Source organism: Condylostylus longicornis, unplaced genomic scaffold, assembly GCF_029603195.1.
Source record: "Condylostylus longicornis isolate FDR11 unplaced genomic scaffold, ASM2960319v2 ptg000085l, whole genome shotgun sequence".
Lineage (NCBI taxonomy): Eukaryota > Metazoa > Arthropoda > Insecta > Diptera > Dolichopodidae > Condylostylus > Condylostylus longicornis.
In genome coordinates this window covers 300,687-323,914 of record NW_026578053.1, presented here as the reverse complement: position 1 = coordinate 323,914, position 23,228 = coordinate 300,687, and the positions used below count along the sequence as shown (strand labels likewise).

General features: G+C 26.8%; 3 protein-coding genes across 10 annotated transcripts in view; 1 reads left to right on the top strand and 2 right to left on the bottom strand.

Annotated features, from left to right (window-relative positions):
- Positions 1 to 15,690, bottom strand: part of LOC129613643 (huntingtin-interacting protein 1) — a 42,578-nt gene extending 26,888 nt beyond the window's left edge. For 2 of the 7 annotated variants that reach the window (XM_055527792.1, XM_055527786.1), the window contains exons 1-2: positions 15,523 to 15,684; positions 14,269 to 14,416 (exon numbers count right to left, since the gene is read on the bottom strand). In XM_055527792.1, coding sequence (XP_055383767.1) covers positions 14,269 to 14,352 — 84 coding nt within the window. In that variant the 5' untranslated portion in view covers positions 14,353 to 14,416; positions 15,523 to 15,684. Of the gene's footprint in view, positions 1 to 3,755; positions 3,866 to 14,268; positions 14,417 to 15,522 lie in introns of those variants that run through there. The other 5 variants (XM_055527788.1, XM_055527787.1, XM_055527789.1 and 2 more) reach the window with 5 other exon arrangements.
- Positions 15,691 to 15,927: 237 nt separating this feature from the next.
- On the top strand, positions 15,928 to 21,751 carry LOC129613639 (uncharacterized). 2 transcript variants are annotated; one of them, XM_055527782.1, is made up of 5 exons: positions 15,928 to 16,021; positions 16,481 to 17,890; positions 18,048 to 19,114; positions 19,189 to 20,818; positions 21,130 to 21,751. In XM_055527782.1, the coding sequence occupies exons 1-5, from the start codon at positions 15,979 to 15,981 to the stop codon at positions 21,723 to 21,725; spliced, it is 4,746 nt and encodes a 1,581-aa protein (XP_055383757.1). In that variant the 5' UTR covers positions 15,928 to 15,978; the 3' UTR covers positions 21,726 to 21,751. The 2 variants fall into 2 exon arrangements, with proteins under 2 accessions (XP_055383757.1, XP_055383756.1); XM_055527781.1 differs by lacking the exon at positions 15,928 to 16,021 and having other exon boundaries at positions 16,379 to 17,890.
- Positions 21,732 to 22,915, bottom strand: LOC129613640 (adenosine deaminase-like protein). The gene has a single exon (XM_055527783.1). The coding sequence runs from the start codon at positions 22,814 to 22,816 to the stop codon at positions 21,785 to 21,787; it is 1,032 nt and encodes a 343-aa protein (XP_055383758.1). The 5' UTR covers positions 22,817 to 22,915; the 3' UTR covers positions 21,732 to 21,784.
- Between the last annotated feature and the right edge of the window lie 313 nt (positions 22,916 to 23,228).

The window sequence follows — 23,228 nt, the reverse complement described above, 5'->3', positions numbered from 1 at the left end:
TAGTTTAATTATAATATTCTATTCTTATTAACACCAATTTTAGACTAAATCATATCTTAAAATCTAACAGTATTTATAGTAATTAAAATTAAGTTCATTTCCGGCCTCGTGCAAAATTATAGACGTTTCGTCAGCATTTTTGATGGGAACGATAATTTCGTAATTTCTTCATGTTTAAACATGTTCGATTGCAGACGCTGTGTCAGCAATTTTCATGTGAACAGAAATTAGTATCGTACTGAAGATGTAATTTGATACCACTTGAATATGTAACTAAAGACGGTGATAACTCCTCCCCCTTCAAAGATCTGCGTCCCGTAGATCAAGCTGGAATTTTGGTGCTTCTATGACTGAAATTTGCGGAATCTCTATAGTAGGAACCACTGTTGGAGTGCGTTTTCTCACAACCTTGCTGATGTTTTTCTTGATGACCCAAATGATGATGACTGCAATGATGACGAGTCCTATAGTAATATCGGATGCTATAGAGAGTTGGCTCCTTGGTATTAGCTTCTGAAGTTGTTTTGTGTTGCTGATATGAAGATCGTGAATGTAGTCGAGGCTTAGCTTGATATCTCCTTCTTTTAAATTTTCTTGAAGAACAGGTGGTAAAACTTGCGACGTGGTGGCAGATTCGCTTGTAAATTTCTGACCTTTTATGTGAACGGTTTCGTTGGTATGCTGTATCATAAAGCTTCCAGTTAAGTGTTTGCTCGTGTTGCCACTTGTTAAGCTCGTTAGTGGTTTCGCCACTTTTGCAAAATCTTGAATAAATCTGCGATAATATGATGTGAGTCCCAAGAATGATTTTAGGTCCTTCAAATTTGTCGGTGGCATGATGTTCTGAATGGCCGCCACTTTTCTGGGATCGGGTTTAATTCCTTCGCTTGTGACTATATATCCAAGAAATTCTGTCTCGGTGTTGAAGAATTTTGTTTTTTCCAGGTTGACCTTCAGGTTAGCTTTTTCCAATATGCTAAAAATCGTTTCAATGTTCCTTAAATGTTCCTCCTCCGTTTTTCCATATATGATAACGTCGTCGATGTATACGTAGCAGCTTTTGCCTATCTGATCCTTTAGAACATCATCTATCATGCGTTGGAATATTGAAGGCGCATTCCTCAGCCCGAATGGTAGTCTTAGGAATTCGTACTTTCCATTCATTGTTGAAAAAGCCGTCTTGGGAATGTCCTTTTTGTGCATCATGATTTGGTGGAATCCGGATGTCAGATCTAATGTTGTAAAGAATTTGGCCTGGCCTAGGCTTGCTAGTGTGCTTGTAATATCCGGTATAGGATATGTGTCTGGTACCGTTACTGCGTTAAGTCGTTTAAAGTCGATAACCATTCTATACTTCTTCACACCTGATGAGTCGGGTTTCTTGGCTACTACCCAGATCGGTGAGTTGTAAGGGCTTTTCGAAGGGCGGATAATTCCATCCTCTAGCAGCTTTTTGATTTGTTCCTCTACTTCCTTCCTCATATTGGCTGGGTATGGATATGACTTGGTGTATATGGGATCATCAGTAGTAGTTTTAATTTCTGCTTTCACTTGTGTGTCTATTATTTCCCTGTCGTTTATTGGGCCAAATATTTTCTCGTATTTCCTTATTATTCCCATAATTTTTTCTTGGATTGCCTTCGGTAAACGGTCTGCCCCGATTTCGATGGTGTTGACTTGAGCTGATGCCTTTGCCTTTAACGGAATTTTTATATCTGGCTTGATCCTTAAGGTGTTGTTCTTTCTGTCTATAATGGCTTCGAGCTTCTTAAGCGTGTCGTCTCCAATTATACCATCAAAGGTCTTCAATCCTGGCAAAACAAAAAATTCAATGAAGGTGTTGTTTCCCAGACTCTGAAAAAATCTTCCTCCGATCTTCTTGGTGATTGTTATATCTCCTCCAGCTGAACGTATCTTGAATGGTTTTGTTGTTGGTTTGGCATTTGTCGCGATCTCTTCTCTTACAAAATTTTTATTAGCTCCTGTGTCGACTAGAAATTTTAGGAGCTGGTTGTTTTTTGTCTTGAATTCTAAGTAAGGAACGCTTGAAAGGCGTCCGTCATAAAATTTACTTCTTGAACCTCATCATCTGCATATGCTGGTTCTTCGTCATATTCGCTGCATTCTTCTGGGTGGTCATCTACGTCGTCTTCAAGTGTTTCCATATTGAATAGCCTTTGGTGCTTATTGCTAGGCATGTTGCCTACTGATGGTGGCCTCTTGTATATTCCCCTGTAGTTGTCTGGCCGGTTCATATAATTAACCTGACGTGTTTGTATGGATCGGTCAACGTCCATCTTCTCTAACGGTTTTGGCGGTCTAGGTGGAGGTTGCGATTCTCTCTGATGTTGAATGTTGTAAGCCAAGTTCCGTTGTTCCACTGTTAATGGCTGTTCTGGTTGATACGACCTTGGGTTCCCAGCACTTGGTTGTTGTCGTTTCATGGACATTTTGTTGCATGGTACAGTGATTCTGTTGTTATCATTCCTGTTGTGTATAGCGAAGTTTCGGCAACTATAGTTCTGGAGCTCTAGACACGTTGAATATGCTTCTGGCAGAGTTGACGGTTTCTGAAGCATCAAGTACCTGGACAATTCCCCATTGAGCCCTCGGATAAATACGTCCAGTGCTCTGTTTCTTTGTGATTCTATCAGTACGTCTATAGTTTCTTTTGTATAATTCTCGGTCTTGATCTTATTGATTATGAGGGAGAATTGATGGTTGACTCTGGCGTAGAATTCATCTATGGTTGATCTTCCCTGTGTCAGTGTGCTCATTTGGTGCTCCAATGTGCGTATGTCCCGTTTGTCGGCATAATGCAGGGACAAACACTGCTTGATTGCGGCCCATTCTTCGTCGAACAGGTTGTACGATATTAGAGCTGCATCTGCTCTACCTCTAATTTTTCCTCTAATAGCTTGTAATATTGCTCTGTATATGGGTTTGTTTCTGACAACTTCGTAATCTCGTAGAATTGATTCTACGCTGTGCACCCATGATACATACTGCACTGCATCGCCATCAAAGGTTTGTAAATCTTTGACACAGTCCGGAAGTCTCGATATTTGTTTCAGGTCGTCTTCACTTTTCGGTGCTGCCAAATTTGTTACCTGCGGTTGTGGTGTATTGAACTGAGCCTCTAGTTTTGCTAGGCGAATTTCAAACCGTTTGCTTTGTTCAATTTGAGCATTGATGGCTCCATTTAATTTTTTGAGCTCTTCCATTATTTGTTCCATTTTTAACTTTTTATTAAGGTAATTTCACTAATTAAATTATTCTATTACGCGGTTTTAAACTTTTAAATTATATTTTTCTTTCAAATTTTGTCGATTAATTTCAAATTTTTTGTTAAATTTAAGTTTTTAGTTGGTTAATCTTATTAATTTTTCACTGGTTTTATTTAAATTTCTGATTACTTTTGTTTTATTTTTTAATTAAATATTTCTTGGTAATATAAAATTTAATTGGTTAATCTTATTAATTTTTTACTGGTTTCATTTAAATTTTTAATTACTTTTGTTTTATTTTTTGTATTAAATATTTATTGGTTAAATTTTAATTTTTCAATTTATTATCGGTTAATTGATTAATTTTTCAAATTTTCAATTTAATTTTCATTTATCACTTCAATTTTTTTAAATCTTAATTTTTTTAAAATTAACGAAGCTTCTATATTTTTAAAGCTTATTCAGTGAGATGCAGTTAGTTTCCCTCAGTTAAGTTTTTAAGATTAAGTGTAATGAAAAACTACTTACAGGAAAAAAACGTAATTCATCTGTTTGAGTCTTGGTGAGTAATGCGGCACAATCTTCAACACTTTTTTGTAAGTACGGTTTGCTTCAGTTCCTTTTTCTTTTTATTTCACTTCGGATTTCCACAATACGCGCACTATAGTTGGGTACACTTTTATCGCGATATGCTTATTTTTCTTCTTTTCTTTTAAAATTTAACGAAGAGTTTTGCGATTTCACGATTCAAGTCACGTTGGGCGCCAGTTATTAAACTATCTTGATTCGATTATAAAAAAATAATTTTATTTCACACAATGTCACAACTATTACTTAAAAATTAAATTTTACAATTACTTAAATTCGAATTGATAGTTTAATTATAATATTCTATTCTTATTAACACCAATTTTAGACTAAATCATATCTTAAAATCTAACAGTATTTATAGTAATTAAAATTAAGTTCATTTCCGGCCTCGTGCAAAATTATAGACGTTTCGTCAGCATTTTTGATGGGAACGATAATTTCGTAATTTCTTCATGTTTAAACATGTTCGATTGCAGACGCTGTGTCAGCAATTTTCATGTGAACAGAAATTAGTATCGTACTGAAGATGTAATTTGATACCACTTGAATATGTAACTAAAGACGGTGATAACTTGTATGTATGTCAGTATATTTAACAAAACAAAATGTTATTTCACATGTTTTATAATTGTTTATACCATTTTCACACCTGATTGAACAAAAATATTTGCTGTTGAAAAGCCTATTTAAGTTTTGCACCTTCCATTTAAAGTGTTTAAAACAATATTTTGTAATTTTATGCTAATTACGTTTACATAAATAAGGTATAAGCCGATAGTATACTCGTAAGTTTTCAGTTTATTTTAAGCTGCAATAGCATACTTGTCAAAAAAGTTGGAATGCAATTGCATTGATTTAAATAAAGTGCTTGCATGAACTATATTAGAAAAATATATTTGAAAAATTTTAATGATTTTAGGAAATTTGAAGAAATACCAACTCATCATGAGTTTAAAGCAAAGACACCCAAAAATTTTTAATTTTTATGACAAATTATGCGTTGAGCTTGCATATACAAAATATTTTCGAAAATTCATTTAAAATCTAGCTTGTTATTGTAACTGTTTTTGATATAATTTCTTTTATTCTTTAAATTTTCTTATACAGATTAAAGGCAAAGAAACAAGAAGTGATTTTTTTTATAATTTTTGCACAAAGGGCTCGCGTTTACAATTTAGTGCAAACGAAGAAGTTTATTCAAACTTATTATTGTTTTTTTTAATATTCGACGATGACAAATTTTATTTCTATTCTTGTTAACAATATTAGAATAAAAAAATTTTATTCTAATATAATAAAGGAAAGTGCATGTGCATGGAGCTATTTTAGAAAAAAAAATTATAGAATTTCATATTGATAAAATAAAATATAAAAAGTAAGAGCAAAACAAAAAGCAGGTAACAAAGAAAATTACCATTGAAAGGAATAACATGACAGATAAAGTACGATCGACCATCTGTATGGCAGATGTCATTTCCTTTAATAATGTATAAAAATAACTAAAAATACAACAATAGCAAAATCTTTCTTTGAACCTCTTAAAAGGATCAAGAAAACGCCAGGTGTTCAAAAATCTTGCTGAGCAGAATAAATCATAAGTGTTTCTCTCTTGATTCTTAATGGATTTTTTTTTACAAAATTTTGCCATAAGTATAAACTTTATAAAATGTGTGTTTCACTCACAATAGCAACGTTTTAATAAAAAACAGTGCCTTTTTAATTCTGCTCTCATTTTAGTTTAAGTATTTTATTTAAATAATTATTTGATATACATAGCAACATTGAAGAAAAAATTTTTAAGATTTTATTTATTTTGTATCCGTTTCAGCCTAAAGTAAAAAAACTTTCTTGCACATCAAAAATATTTTATAGAACGCAGTCTAGTTCCAAATTCAATTTGTTTTTCGTACTCATATCTTGTTTGATTGTTTACATAATAAAATAAAGCATTTAAGACATACTCATTTTGGAAGTAAGATTTATACATATTATATATTACATTCTCAGGAGTTTCAAAAATTTAGAGCTCAATATGAAAATAATTATGTTAATAATGCACTACTACTATATATCATAATTCATAATATATGATAATAATAGTAAGACTAATTTTGTCTGCGTTATCATTTTCTAACGATAAACTGTTGGGAATTATTTACATATGTACATACGACGCAATTTAAAAATTAATCTGAGCCTGGTGGAAGACGGAAACATATATAAACACGGTTTTATATCAGATTATGCCTGGCGGCGAACAATTACTAATAAGTATTTTCACAAGATTTATTGTCAGATCTTTTCAATGACAACAATTAAGTATTTTTTCCCGAAATTTTTGAACTGAGATCAGTTGATTTTTATTTTAGCTATAATTGTTAAATTCTGACGTAAAGTCTGAACTCTGTCTGTTAATTTCAGTGTGATATGTAGATATAGTCATAGGATTTTATCATAGATTTTTTTGTATATGTAAACAGTACCTTAAACTTTATGTAAAATAAATAAAGTTCATATCATTTATCGTTCAAAAATTCATTACATTCAATAACATCGAATTTTGTAACAAATATTTGAAATTGTATCTGGAATTATTTTATCAGTAATATTTAATTTTTAAAATTCATAAGAAGAACACAATAATAAGTAACATTATAATGAATGTATATTTATGTACGAGTATATTACATGTAAATACCTATATATAACACAAATATATCATACATAACATAGTACATAATATATCACATAAACACAATACGTACATAGTTAGTAAAGTTTTATTGCACTTCCGGTCTCAGATTCTCAGTGCTTTTTTTTTGTTTTATTTCATCTTCCCTTTAAATCTATAATATTTTACTCATCTCATTACTATATAATATTATATTATGTGTATAACTCTTACTATATATACAAAATAGTAAATATACGTGCATACATCAGCATCACTATCGTTATAGTAATCATTATCAATGTGAAATTATGAAGTCACAAAAAGTGATGGTGGTATAACAATAAAGAAAAAGAAAGAAAGAGAAATTAATATAAAAAAAAAATTGTAATTCTATACAAAAAGCAAAGTAAAAAAGAAAAACAAAAAACTATGAATGTTTCACATGAGTACGCAAAAGAAGAAAAATACTAACAAAGAATATTATTCTTAATGAATTTGAAATTAAGGATGCTGGGCTTTATTAAATATATTTATGTATACACGTTCATTATAATATGTATAACAATATTATATGTACATAACATCATTCTCGAATAACATTGTTTATTGTATAGAATTAATAAATGTAAATTAAGGTACCTATATGTGGTACCTTAATAGAGGAATTCGTATAATGATAGAGGAATTTAGAAAATGAAAAGAAATAAAATTAAAACAAAAAAAAATGAAATGGAATGGGATTTTTTTTTGTATGAATTTATGATTTCTAGTAACACGGGAAGAAGGGATTTCAAAAGAAAATGTTATAAAGGCTGAAAATTTTAATTACCTTTTTTTGAAAACAATTTCCATTTGAGGTATTATTAATACATGAAAAATTGACTGTACCTCTACAATAAATAAATACAATTTTTTGAACTTACGTTCAGAACACTTTTTACACCTACATATTTATATGATCGTGAAATATTTTTGTTGCAAAAAAAAACAAAAATGCATATTTCGACTTAGCACAAAATCCAAGTTATTTGGACTTTCCATTATAAAATTAATAATTTAACGAAATTTGGTACAATTCGAATAATTCTAAACTGATTTGAAGTTGTAAATGTGAACTACTACTAATTATACTATGAATCTGACTAAAGTGATTTCATTAGATTACCTAAAATTTTTATTATTGAATAACATCGTTAATTTTATTATTATAATCGACGTCATTAGTCATAACTTGGTTAATATGCTCGTTTGTTTTTTTCTCGCAGAACTATTTGTGACTTCGTACACAAATAAATGGAGTCTGATCCAATTTAATTATTTGTCATAAAAATTTGATACCTTTTGTGCATTAAAAGTAAGATTATGACGTTCTCGTCGAACTCTTCCCTTACAATTTTTATTTTCTAATAATTTAAAATAAATTATATAATAAGAATTTTCCATAAATCAACCTTTGCAATCGTTTGTAAGATATTTTAAATTTTTGGAATTCCATATAAAAAAAAACAGACTTTGAAGTTTTTTTTTAAAATGATTTGGCAACTCTATTTTAATTATTAATAATTTTATAAAGAGCAACGAAATATGATGCAATGGGATGTAATATTATATGTATAACACTTTTATTACAAAAACAAAAAATTTTTTTATTACTTATGTAGGTATTTTTTTTTTGTTTTGCTTTAAATATAAGTATGTAAGTATATGTTTTTGCGGAGGCATTCACCTGAATTTAAGATACCACCAATTATATACACAACAGTATAAGTATTATACTTCTGTTACTACAATATTTACTTACTTTATTGTTAGTAGTTGTTACTGATGTTGTGAACATAAAATATTAGAATATACATATACACGTATATGTATGTACTTATGTGAACGTGCGATCAGTTGCTTTAACTTGCCATATATTGTACATTTGTGTAAAAACAACGTATATATAGAATATGTATGAAAATTTGAACTTTTCTCGAAAAAATAAGTAAAATAAACGGAAGTAAGTTTTTTCGGTGTTAATATTCATGTACATATGTTCTAAATTGTATAAGCATAAAACTATAATGAGGTACAGTGTTTAATATCTACTTTATTACATATATAATTCATATACTTAAGGTAAAGTAAGGTAATTTCGTCAGTGCATTTAATTTCGTCATAGGTCGCACTTCCTTCACATATTTGTCAAATATTAGGAAACCCCATCTATTTTCAATAAACTTTAAACATTTTTGTTTTTAAATATACTTGAAGTGAGAAGATCCGTTTTTAAATTTTAAAAAATTAGAATAAATTAATTTTAAAAGACATTCTTAATTACTGAAAAAAATAACCGGGGCAAATTTTTGCTTTTTCTTAGTGTTTTCGTTAAGAAAAGTAGAAAGTTTCTTAAGGGTATATCTGTTGAAATATGTGTAATTTCTTACATATTTGCTTATATTTTGACAAATTAAACTTAAAAAAACATTATTAATAAGAAAAAAATTGAAAAAGTGAAATATTAAAAAATAAAAGTTAAGTGACGAAATTACCAACCAAATTGTTTGGAGTTGGAGATTATTTCGTCAGAATGACGAAATTGAGTGGTTTATTAAAACATTTTAAAATATGAATATTTACTTTTGAAACTTAAAATATTAAAAAAAATTGAATGCAGAACTTTTATTTACAGTGTTTCTAGCCAAAATATAAAATTTCGTCAGTTATATTTTATTCAGGTATTACCGGTACAATCTATTTTAATAGTAACGAAAAATGTAGATTGGCAAAGTTTTTCTACAAATAATGATAAAAACACGAGAAAAACGGAAATTGAAATGTTAAATTTGACAAATATAACAGTTCTGTACAATATCTAAAAAAAACTATTAAATTTAAAACTAATTTTTACTAAAATTTTATTTACAATCATATTTTGTGAGGCGGCGGAATGTAATACTTAAATAGGGTGCTGACGAAATTAAAATTTTACATAGTTTTTGAATTGTTCAAATTTTGTCATGCTTTTTTTTCAAAATTGTTACCGAATAGTTATTAATTATGATATACACAGTTTAAATTTGCATTATTTTTTATTTTAGTCCAATGAACTGTATTGAAACCTAGTTTTTTTTTGCCATGACGAAATTAGCAACTCCACATGACGAAATTAAAAACTCAAAGTTTTTGCTGACGAAATTACATGACTTTTGGAGATATTTTAAAATTTAAAAAAATATAATAATTCACAAAGTAACTGTCTGAAAAAGTTAAAAATAATTTTGTCAACATTCCAAACTAACAAAAAATTATAGTTTTGTTGCACACACATTAACTCTTCGAAATACATCGTTAAAAAACCGAAAAAGTCCCTTAACATGACGAAATTACCTTACTTTACCTTATTTATCTTTTTGAATATATTGTTTTAATGCATGATTTTTTTTTGTCTTCTATTAATTTTCAAATTTCAAAATGTCACAAAAAAGGCATTCATTTAATAATTACCCTGTGTACGAGTAGCATGTTTCGATTCAACCATTTGATTTTTAGAGCTTGTACTTACATTCATACATACATACATATGAACCATATAAATATATAATTTTACATTTAAATAACCATATTGTATTGCAAACAAAAATATTCGAATAAAATTAACCATATTACAAAATTAATACATGATTTTTCTGTTTATAAAATTCTTTCTTCCATCTGAAAGAGTGTTGTAAGAATTTTATAAACAGAAAACAGGACGGGCAGACAGAGAAAACATTATTTACTATGAGTAAGTAAATGAGTTTATTTATTATGAGTAAATATTTTTCTAAACATTCAGAAATATGCTACAAAATCAGTTAAAATACAAATTTTGCGTTGACTTAGACGTGATCTTAAAAATTTTATTTTGTATTATTAAAAGTTTAACTATATTACTTTCATAATTCAGTAGAAAATTTTTCAATGTGAGCAAAATTTTTAAATTAGCTATAACAATTAATAAAAATACATTTTTATTGTTATTTTAAGTATAACATTATCAATTACACTTATGCGACCTTAGATTATTAATGGTGGAGTATTTTTATATACAATGCTAATAAAAAAAACTTTTTATGTTTTGAAATTATTACACACCTATGAGTAAGGAGTTTATTAGAAGGTAAGCTGATATGCACTCACTTATCGGATACAAAATGTTACCTATATACTTATAGGTAATAAAGTTATTTTTATCATCATTTTACAAATAAAAATATGAAACTTTTCCAGATATTTTATACCTATACATACTACGAAACAAAGATTAGATAAAGAAATTAAAAAATAAAATAAAACGAGCTTTATTGCAAATTACTTATTGAAAAATTATTAATTTAAAAAGGGGAAAATATGTGTGTGTGTGTATATTATATTTGAAAACAAAAAAAACACTAACACACCTTTTCCGAATGACGCACCTAAAAGACGTAAGCAAAGTAAGAATAAATTTAATTGACGTTCTTTTTAGTAATTTAAATCAATTCTATTTTCTTGAACGTCCAAACGCTTTATACAGCTACGAGCTGAATTTGTTGAATATCAACCATATTAGTCCAACCATATTGTTTTCTTGAAATCTTCATCATTTCTTGTAAAACGTAACGAAAAATAAAAAACACAAGAATTAAAAGTATCCGAAAAAACTATTTCGAATGTAAAAATGTTTACCAAATAACAACAAAAAGACTTTTCACATTTAAGTACTTCTTCTGGAACACTTGGAAACTAATATATTGAATTACAATACATCAAATACTTATACATTTTGAAAAAGAAAGTACCATTCTTATTTTATTTAATAAAATTTTTAAAAATGCATTAGAATATTAACCTGCTCTTTGTAACAGTCAAATACAATTGATTATCACGTAATATATATGGGTCAAAATTTAAAAGTTTGCACAAATGAATTTTTTTTTTTCCAAATTATTTTTTTAGAATTTTTTATTAAAATAATTTTTTTATAGTTGCCTAATATATAATGTACAATCTCCTCAAGTGGTCTGGAGGTTTTGTAAATATTTTAGAAATTATAACCAAAAAAGTAAGCTCAGGTTTGAATTTAGTTCAACTACGTTACCGATAAAAATATCTTAAATTTTTCGATCTCTTCAATGGAAATTATTATTTTCATATTTTACTCTCATTTGTAATTAAAGTTATAAATAAATTTATTCTGTAATATTGAAAAATCATTTTTATAAAAAAATAAATTATAAGTTATTTCAACTGTGTTACTAATTTTAAATTTAAAGTTTTTATTTTTAAAATAAAACTATTTAATAGTTTTTTTCTTGCAGGAATTTTTACATAACTGCTTTAGAAATTAATTTTTTATTCTAAAAATGTCCATAACAAAAAAATTAAGAGCTTAAATTTGAAGAAAAAAGTTTAAAACAATATTTTTTTTTGATTTTTTTTGTGACAAAACAGTAACGCAGTGGAAAATATAGTAACACTGTTGAAAAATTTGATTCAGTCTTCAGTATATTAACAAAAAAAATTAAAACAAAAACAGTAAATTTCATGCTGTTGTTTAATATGCTAAGATATTAACTTTTTTCCTCTCGATGAAGTTGTATATATTCGGTTAAGTTTTTCATTTGCATTTTTAACAATATACATATTTAAAATATAAATAGATAGTGGCATTTTGTATAATAATCAATAAAATATGTTATCGCCTATTTGTATGTAAAATTATTAAGAATTTATTCACCAACTTAGAGTAAACTGCCTTAAAAATCAACTTTCTTACCATGTCTTCAGTAGTGTTACTTAAATTTAGTAACACAGTTGAACAGTAACGCAGTAGAATATTTTAAAATAAAAAGTATATTAACATAAAACTACAACATATTTTTGCATTTTAAAGTATACAGTTGGTTAGTTTACTTGGTTTGCTTAATAATATGCCACTTTTTTGAATTTTTAAAAAAAATATTTAAACAAAAACCACGTAACACAGTTGAAAAAAGCGTTTTACATTCACGGCAAAAAAAATTCAAACTATCTCCAGCGATGTGTTTGGAACAACATTCACCACTAGCCCGAACAGACTTATTACGTATTCTTTAAAACAAATAATGATGCCAAAATATTTAAAAAAATGATTAATTTTAAAAAATTTTATGATGTAACATAGTTGAAGTAACGCATTTGAACAATTCTAGTGACACACTTTTTTTCTGTTAAAATTACATTAAAATAAATTAAAACTTAAAAACTAATTTTTGATTTTTATTTAAAAATAATGAAATAATTTTGCAATGTAATTTAAAATATATCCTTCTGTGGGGGAAGTTCATGAAAATTTAAATTGAAAATTAAAAATGTGGTCTGTGACAAGTTTCATTTATATGAAAACAGAAAACGCGCTCCGACAATTTTCCAAAATTTTCCAAAAATACTTACTTTTGCAATCTAAAAATTTTTTTTATTTAAAATTAAAGATTTTATAATTTTTATTTTATTAATTAAAATTTGATTTATTTTCTAAAAAAGTATTTATTTAAGCTTACTTTTTTGTGACGCAAATGTGCTAACTTTTAAATTTTCACCCATATATATATATATACGTAATTTAAACCTTCTGATCAATAAAAATAAAGTGGTGTATAAATAGTTGTAATAAATTTCATTACTTACGAGTAACAAATGTAATGTAACTATGTAAGTAGTAACAAATGTTTATCAATAAAAATGGCTCTTCCCGGTATGTCACAATACGGATATAATTACCATTTAAAATTAGATAATGAATTTTCTCATAATTTTTTCTCATAAATAATTGAAAAATATTTCCAGGTATCTAATTAACTTTATACATACATATTATCTATAATAATTTGATTTTCAATAAATTAATTGAGTTTGTTAATTTCATTACCAACATATCAGATATTTACACTTATCACATCATATTGAAAATCTTATCAAATTGAAAATGCAATAATATCCAATTACTTACATAATTATAATTACAAATTATTTCTAATACTATGTAATTTACAAAATTTTAGAAATTTTAGTGAATGAAACAAAATACAATCAACTTAGGGGAACTAAATAAAATGAGATTAAAAACTTATTAAAAATGCTCACTTTTTTATTATAAATGTTTTAGATTCTAACAAATTTAGATTCTGAAATAAGTAGTTACTCTTTAATTTTTATTAATATAGTTAACACCAATTTATAGAAAGTGAAGTATACTAGCAAGCTCTAATGTCAGATGGGACTCTATTCGCAAAACCCCATCTAATGCCATGCCTTACCTTAAGTATTTTGTGTACATAATAATAGGCAATATTTTAAACTTTAACAACTTAACGTTAATAAAATTATATTTATAATAATAATATTGTTATTAAATTATAACCATAATTAAATTAAAAATAAATTGAAAAATAAATATGAAAAGTAATTACTAATATATTATAATATATACTAATTATATATACTAATTAATAATAATAGGTAAATGAATATAATTATAAGTATAGAAAGGCACTTAATAAACAGTTTGAATAAATATGTTTACTTAATTGGATTTAAAGCATTTACCAGAACCAAGCATAATCAGTGCCAGAAAAAGCATAATAATATTATCACCAAGCAAATATATATATAAGCATATAAGCTAATGAAAATTACTTTAGAAAAACTTAAAATAAATGATTGAATTTATTATCTACATAGTTATTATATTATAAAATTGCAATTAGTACATAATATGTATGAGGTACTTACAATATATTTTTCCAAATGTTCATGTTCAATATCAGCATTTGATCTTTTTGTTGGTAAAATTTTTGAAATTGATATTGAGGACATTTTTATGTATTTTCCTTTTTTAATTTTTCTCTTATTCCTAAAAGGTGTATCACCTGGCTATAAACTAATTTTTTTCTTATTTTAAGTATGGGTACAAATATAAATTTATGTATATATAAGTATATATATATAATTATACAGGTATACATAAATGTAAATAAATAAAATATAAATATATATATATAAGTATATATGTATTATAATTAAGAAAATATTTTTGAAAATTTTAATATTCTTTTGTTTTAACAAATAAAATATTTTATTTCATTTTTTTTTTTAATATTTTTATAAAGACTAAGTATCACATACAAATAAGCAAGTAATATTGATTAGATTCAAGTAGATAAGTAAATATAGAGTCCAGTTGAAATAACAAAAAATGGAAATTAAAATTTTTTGTATTATATAAGTATAGGTGGGTAAACAAAAAAGATTAATTCTAATTAGAATTTTATGACTTCATTTAAATTCACGACTTTTATATTTTTTAATATTCAAAGGTACCTATACCTACTTTTCCACATGCAAACATATTATTCTCGTGGCTACGTATTTGTAATTTTATTAGGTAAGTAGGTGCAGGTACATTTATTTTAGTTATATTAGTATAAAACTTATAATTTATAAATTAGAAATATATACGCAGCTACACTTATGTTAAATTGATATGTAAATAAAACGAATTGCAATGATTCACAATTTAATTATCACAAAATTTCCTATTTTTTTTTTTATATTTTTTCTAACAAGTATTGGTAAATTTAAATTGCTTTTTAATGTTTTCCAAGAAATTATGAAATATTAAAAATTTATTAATGCGTATTTTTTTAGGTATGCACTTTTTTTCAATTACAAATTTTATTTATTTATAAGCTTCTTTTTTTAATAAACATTATATCATACATACATATATACATTTATAAAAATATGAAATACAGATATGTAGCCAAAAATATAATAACTAAACAGGTAAAATTAATTTATTGAAATGTGGGATGTGTAATATAATTAAATTCCTTATATTATACACAAATCTTAACACATACATATATTACATTAGGTAAATATAATCTAAAATTATTCACTTATGAATTTTGTAAATATTCAATATAGGTATCTATAGGAGATTAATAAACATAATACGCATGCATATGTATTTATGTATTATACCTTATGTATAATATTTAAAAAAAAATATTAATATTTCTTTCACAATAACCTTTTGTCAATTCTTTCACAATAAACCTTTAATGAATGAAATAAAAACTAACAAAAAAAAAAAACTTGTATTATTGTTTCAATTACAATTAAACACGCATTAAACCGTTCACACCCAAGTCTTTTTAATAACTGTCAGTTGAACGTCAATGGTAAAATTGATGATGATTATTTTATCGCAGACTTGAAAAAAGAAAACAACAAAAAATAAATAAATATGGAGACGAAAAAGAGTTGAAAAAAATGACATTTCTGGAATGTAATGACAACTGGAATTCTGAAAAATGAAAAACAAACTATATTGGAATATGTTAACTGTTCAATAGAGAAACGAATTGAATTGAAATTGAAATTTAAAAAAAAAATATTTTTTTGAAAAAGAAAATTGGCAATTATTTATTTTCAAATATGTGGACTGTTATACGAACGTATGTATGCACATTATACAAAGGTAAGTAAATAAAAATTTTTATTATTTTGTCGTTATTTCCACCAAAACCATAAAAGTACTATACAAAAATGAGCGGAAATGTTAACAAATATTATCAACAACACACGTGATTAAAATTTCAAGAAAATTGTTTTCTCTGTAAAATTCTTATAATTTTTTATGTGCATAAATTTATTTTTTATTGTCAAAATGACTTTCTTTTAGTGATTCGATTGTAATTAAAGCATGTGCACAAGTATAATTGTAAATAATTATGTAGTAGGTTCATACTTATAAATCAAAAAACATATTTAAAATCAAACAATTTATTTTATCAAAATAAAATTTCTTTCAAAAACATTTGTGAAATTTGGATTTTAAATTAAAAAAAAAAAATAATGAAAAAACAGGGATCAACTTATAAATTAAACTCAAGTCAGTCAGCCAGCTTAATTTCAATAAAAACTATTGTATTTCCAGATAAACTAAATGCGGACAATTTATCAAATACACATAGTTTTGCACAAAATTCCTTACTGAAAAAGGAAAATCAACGTAAAAGTAGCAAAACTAATTCAATTGAGTCAAAAAAAATCGAATCAATTAGAAAAGGTGAATCGAAAATTATGCAAACAGAATCTAAAGCAGAAACTTCCCCAACAGATACGAAAGAAGCTTTTAAATTACTTCATCAGAAACATATTTCTGCATGCTCTGAAAGTGAAGCAATAGATTCAGAGCATAAGTTAATAGGAAAATACAAAAATAAAAGTCGGATCGATAAGAAAAATAAGTCATTTAAAAAATATAACCAACTTTACATTTTACATTCTAAAAATATTCAGAAACCTGGTTCCCTAAAAAATCGAAACTTCAAAGGAAATAATTTTCAAAAATTTTTTCAACAGAATTCAATCAATAGAATTATTGAATTAGCTGATAATGTAGAAACATCAAGTGAAGAACGTAAACCTTTAGAAGAAAATAGATGCATCGAAATCGATTTGGAAAATCCTTTCAATTTAGATTATCATGGTTTAGACTACCAAAATACATATAAAAATGACGAACAAAACTTTCAAAATATTAGAGAATACCGGAAAATAAAACGTTATGCAAATCGAATTCAAACGAAAAAGAATATTGATAGAATATGCAAGGAAGAAGATGAAATTGATAAATTTGCAATACCACCTTATTTTAGCATTAATATATCATATGATTCGAATGGAGATCCTATTGAATTTTCAAAACTGAATAAGTTATCTTCAGATTCTTCAGAAAGTTTTCATGTCGGACCACTTTATCGTACCGAAAAGAAACCAATCAATCGTTTTATTATCAAAATGGAAAGGAAACAAAGGGAGGGCCGGTATCGAAATTTAATTGAGAGAAATAAGGAATATAATGCGGAAATCGAAAAAATTAAGAAGAAAACTGCAGAAAATTTCAAACAAAATAAAACAGTAATTGTCGCAGAAGAAACTTTCAATAAATTTTACAATAAGAAGTCATTTAATTCTGACACATTAAACACAGAATTAACCGAAAAAAAGACTAAAATTTTTCCATGCACCCTACCTGAAATGAAGAAGTTAAAACATAAAATGAAAGTATTGAAATTTATTGATTTTGAAAAATGCAAACTACGTAAGCGTTTCTTCAATAATATAGGAACCCCAACACAATTAGAGGAAACCAAACTTTTTTCAATGAGTTTATCAGAATTTTCAAATTCAGAACAATCCAATAAAGATGATGACAATATTGAAATTAAACGGGAAGGGGAAAAATATTACTTAGAAGGGTTTCATTATCGGACTGGAAACGAAATTTGCGATAAATATTCGAAAACGGATAAATCTGTTGAAGTCAATATTAACCGGAAAGGTAAATCTCTAAGATAAAAATATCTAAATGTTATTCCATTGGTTTTTTATTTACCTATAAAATAACCTGAAAGATATAAGAAAAATATACTTAATGATATAAGAAAGTTATTTAGAATTATTATTTATTTAAAATTAATTCTACATATTATTTTAAGTTTGCTCTAGGCTAGGTTCATCGTTTTTGAAAGAGCTTAATACAGAAACTCCTAAATACAACGCGTCGCATAATAGGTCGAATTTTCAAAAATCAAAAATTTATCCTTCTACTTTCAAACCAGCACGAAAAACTGAAGCGGTGCATCCTTTAAGAGAAGTCGCTAAACCATTTGGCGAGAAATATAAATTTGTTGTAAAACGAAATATTGAATGTAAAAAGCCTAAAGCTAACAAAATTAAAAAATTTAATTTATATAATTATATATTTAGTGATGATAAAACAAAGATATCGGATTCTACTGAATACTATCATCTCGCAAAAATGGAAAATATAGAAAGCATCTCAGAATACATACGAAATAAAAAGAAATTTAAAAATGATGTAAGACGTCAGAAACGAAAACAACGCTTAAAATATTTAGGTATTTCGTATAAACCGAAGCAATCGAATCATTTATCTTTTTGTCGAGAATCATCTGAGTCTGAAGATTCCGATTGGGTACCTAAAGAATATAAAAACGTTGCAAAAATTGACTGCGAACTCCTTTCAAAAGAAAATTTGCCAAGATCTAATTGCACTCCATTTGCAAAAAATACATTGACTAAGTTTAAATATATGCCAGCACCTCGATTTCGTGAGTCAACACTACAACGAAATCCTAATAATATCCGTGATTTAAACGAACAAGTATCTGAATCGGTCATTTTAGAAGAAGAACATACTAAATTACCATATCTCAAATGTCCAGAAAGTGATAAAAATATTCCAATGAAGCTAGGTGAACCTAAAAAAAATTTTATGACTTTTCTGAAAACGCGTCATCATCATGAACATCATCAAGCGACACAACATAAAGATCTTAAAGTGTTATTCAAGCCAAAATATCCCAAAATATCCCAAGTTAATAATTCAGATAATTTTGAAAAAACTACTAATAAAGCAAATACACAATTAAAGAATATTTTTAAACAAATCTCTGCATCCAAAATCAATAATCAGAACTCAGTTTCAATTGTATACAAAGAAAATAATCCTCCTAAAACAACAGAAAACCAAATTGAAACGGTAAAGTTGTTTTATTTATTAAAAAAGTACATATTTTGTAAATGTAGTTTAACTGAAGTTACTTTTTGTTTTAGAAAGACATTGAACAACAAAATATATTAGAACAATATCACAACAAATATGAATCGGTACTTTGTTTTCCTGATATTGACGATTTCCATCTGCTGATTGAGGAGATCCAAAATTCTGAAACTGAAAGCCCAGATAAAGAAGCGCAAGGGATGCAATTCAAAAAAGTGTCAAATTTATTGGACAAAAATGAAATTATAAAAAATTTCACAAATGAATTAGAAAGCATAAAGTCATGCCTATCTTCACTAGATAGTTCGATTTGCACAAATTTCACCAATGACAGTGGAAGCTTCCTTATGGCTACTAATAAAAAAATTCCACTTGATTTTTTACGAAAGTCGGTCATACCATTTGAAGAAACTAATCGTACACGTATTAAAGCAATACCAATACCACTGCATGAAAATGAAGAAGATCCTTATAAAGTAGTACATTTCGCTGGACAAAAAACTGAAGAAATAAAAAATGTCATATATGAATTTCATACTTTCTCTCATGAAAATCGTAAAGGTATTCGTGATCGTATATTTGTCCCGTTGACTAATATATCAAAAGTGAAATTGGGACTTAAGGGTTCTAAAAAATATACACCAAAATATGCCTCTGATTTAGATGAAATATATATTAAAGATTTAGAAAAGGGACCTGTAACAAAAATTTTTCGTCGTTCCTCAGCCCATTTACTTAAAACCGCATTACGAAAAAAATATATTTGTTGGTGCATTCAACAAAAGTTACTGGAACAAAAATCAGTCGATGAGAAACAATTATTATATTATATAAATATAGAAAAAATGAAAAATTTATTTAACAATTTCTTTTTCAAATTACAAAAAATGTATTATGACAAATTAAAAGAGGTTGAATATGAAATTGAACCAAATTATTTAATAACAAAAGATTTAAGAAATAAATTGAAAGAACTAGAAAAAGAAATGACTATTATTAGTATGAATATTATCTGCATTGAAAATAAACTAAATAAACTTGTTATTCTCCAAAATTTTCAATATTTGCTAAAAGATGAAAAATGGAGAATTGAACATGATTGGTTACACAAAAAACATGATGGTGCTTTAGAAAATTATCGGGATTCAATTGAGAAACGCTCCTCCCAAAACGTTCTTGAAAGAAATCGGGATGATGTTTGGGCCATTAAGAAATTTTATGAAAAACATTTTGTTAATTCCCGTCATCCTGTATTAATTTGCTTTCCAAATGCAACATCTTTCAATTCGGCTTTAAAGGACTTAGAATCAAAAACTTTTACCCAATTCATAAATTTGAATTCTATTTTAATATTCCACGCAAACTTGCAAAATCAGTATAATCAAATTTTGGTAAAGAGCAAAAATTGCCATTATAATGCAACGGGCCAATTAATTAGAATAAAAGACATTAAACAAACATTTATGTTAAATAGAAATATGGAATTGCAAAAAGAAACACAACATTTAAGTAATGAACCACTTGCCAAATCTGTCGCTTCAACAAATTTAAGAACTATAAAAGCTTTCGTTGAAGTACTCTACAAAAAACTTGTACCTTGGAGTATCAGACAGTCGATGAAGGAAGATGTTAGTTTTAAAGATCAAACCACTATCATTTGGGAATACTTATTAAATTTATTAGGTAAATTTAAAATATATGTATCTATTACTTAGCTCATTTGCCGCAACAGTGACATGATTTCTGATTCATATATTCAAAAATAAGCTCACTTAAAACATTTTTTGTGCAAAAAATTATTTCTCTAGCTTGAAAAATATCGCTTATAATAAATTATAAAATAATACTATACCTAACTGGATAAAATTATTTAATCCAAAATGTCCAATTTAAATCAATTGTTATGTCAGTGTTGAAGCAAGCAAACCAAATATGCATTTGTAAATGTGTGCATACTTACATCATAATTAATATTAAAAAAATATTTTATACAGCAAAAATTGACGAAATTCCAAAAAAAATCCGAGATTCTACAATGTTGAAATACCGTAGGCGTTTAAAAGTTGATACTTCAATTTCAAAAAAAGCAGTAGAAATAGAAAATCGTATTACTACTTCTATGAACACAGTTCAAATGCTTTTAAAACCACCAAAATTAAAAGATCGTAAGGAAACTTTAAAAAAATACAGTAGTATTAAATTAAAAAAAAAACGTGAAACAGACGAAATTAAGGAAGAGCCTATTCCAGAAAAAATTCAATTTTTTTATGAAGCCCTGCACGATATTCAAGATATGCCCGAAATTACTAAAAAAGATCACGTTGAAATTGAAGAAATTTTAACTGGAATTGAAGAAGAAAGTATTACATTCCATTTTGATCATTTCCTGCGTATTAACGATTATGAACCAGACTATAATTATAAAACACAAATAGAAATTATTGATGGTTCTGAAGAGAATTACTTCAAGTATGAAGATGTAATTCCATACGTAAAACAGCAAGTTGAGGTTTGGGAAAAAAATCGCATAATAAAAATTAAACAACATATAGAAGAAAATCAAAAATTATATACTGACATTAAAACTTAATTTGTCTTAAAAACATACCTAAAATAGTTAATTTTATTCGAAAAAATGTGGGTACACAATCAAAATTTACAATTTTGAAAATACGCAGAAACTCTGTTGGTTATTATTGCCTTAGTTTCATCACTTGTAAACGAATACTTGATTCCTAACTTACATAAATTGAATAAATCAAATTTATCAAGCCCAAATGTATCAACAGCGTATAATATTTCTTTCGACAAATCTGTATCAAACACTCCGCAATCATCTGTACAAATAACTACTGGTATTTTGTGTTGGAAAAACATTTCATTAAAGTGATGATCATCATAATTTTTTACAGTACCACATTTAATATTACTTGTTAAACAACATTCAACACAAATATCATTCTTTTTCAATAAATCTAAATTTTCATCCTTGATAAACGTGCCATGACCCATTCTATCCATACCAAATTCAATCATTTCCCTTGTCTCATCTTCAATACCATCAATTTCAGCACAATGCAATGCAAGTCTTAACCCTAAAAGTTTAGCTTTAATAAGTAAAGGCTTATAATCTTTGAAGCAACCAGCTGATGGATCCCCGCTAATATCTAATCCAACAATTGTATTTGGAAATTTTCCAATTAACTGCGAAATTACTTCTAAAGTTTCTTCGGCATCTAATATACCTCTAGCTCGATCAAAGCTTGGTAATAGCTTGACTGTAATTTCAGGATATGTTGATTGACTTTCTTTAATTGAATCAATAATTGTTTCCAAATACTGCAACTTTGTAAATTCCTTACATCTTTTTGGAGTTGTTCGAATTTCCAAATACACAGTATTATCTAAATGGAATTTCTGAATGACTAAAAGAGTGGCTTTCTTTAAAAGATCTAAATTGGTAATTAATTCGTGTGATATTTTGAATATTTTAAAACACTCGGAAAGGTTCTTAGAAGAAAAATTTCGCAGATCTGCAATCTTCTCTTTATAAAATTCGCATTCTGGGCTTCCCAGGCCAAATTTAGTTTCAGCGAGTTCCTCCAACATATTTGTTGTGAGAGAGCCATTTAAATGTGCATGCAGTTCGATTTTCGGCATACCTCGTACAAATTCCTCCATTTTTACTTATCTATTATTTTGCTAAAGTAGCGATTAGCGAATACAAAACAAATAGAATGCTTATGATTATAGAAACGGTCCGATTTCAAACAAAATACACCAACCAGCCTGATTTTTGTTTATAAATATTATGACAGTTCTTAAACTTTTAGTGTTGACTTTCAGTAATGAACTATTTCAATTGGCAGTTTGTGTTTAAATTTTTTGCTACTGTAAATGTAATCATTTTCAATGTAATCAGCAGTAATCGTTTCGATTACATATTTTGCAGAATTTTAAATATAGCTATACTCAAAAATAATAACAGTAAAGTTCAAAGGCAAAAATTAGTGAATTTGCCTCAAAATGCCCGGTTTCAACATTAGTAATCTATGATCAAATCAATTTGTTATAAGTTTTTCAAAAGAAAGTT

Coding starts and splice junctions, on each gene's coding strand:
- LOC129613639 (XM_055527781.1), top strand. CDS start 16,399: ATGAAAAAACAGGGATCAACTTATAAATTAAACTCAAGTCAGTCAGCC. Junction 17,891..18,047: donor AGTCAATATTAACCGGAAAG/GTAAATCTCTAA, acceptor TATTATTTTAAG/TTTGCTCTAGGCTAGGTTCA. Junction 19,115..19,188: donor CAGAAAACCAAATTGAAACG/GTAAAGTTGTTT, acceptor TTTTTGTTTTAG/AAAGACATTGAACAACAAAA.
- LOC129613640 (XM_055527783.1), bottom strand. CDS start 22,816: ATGGAGGAATTTGTACGAGGTATGCCGAAAATCGAACTGCATGCACAT.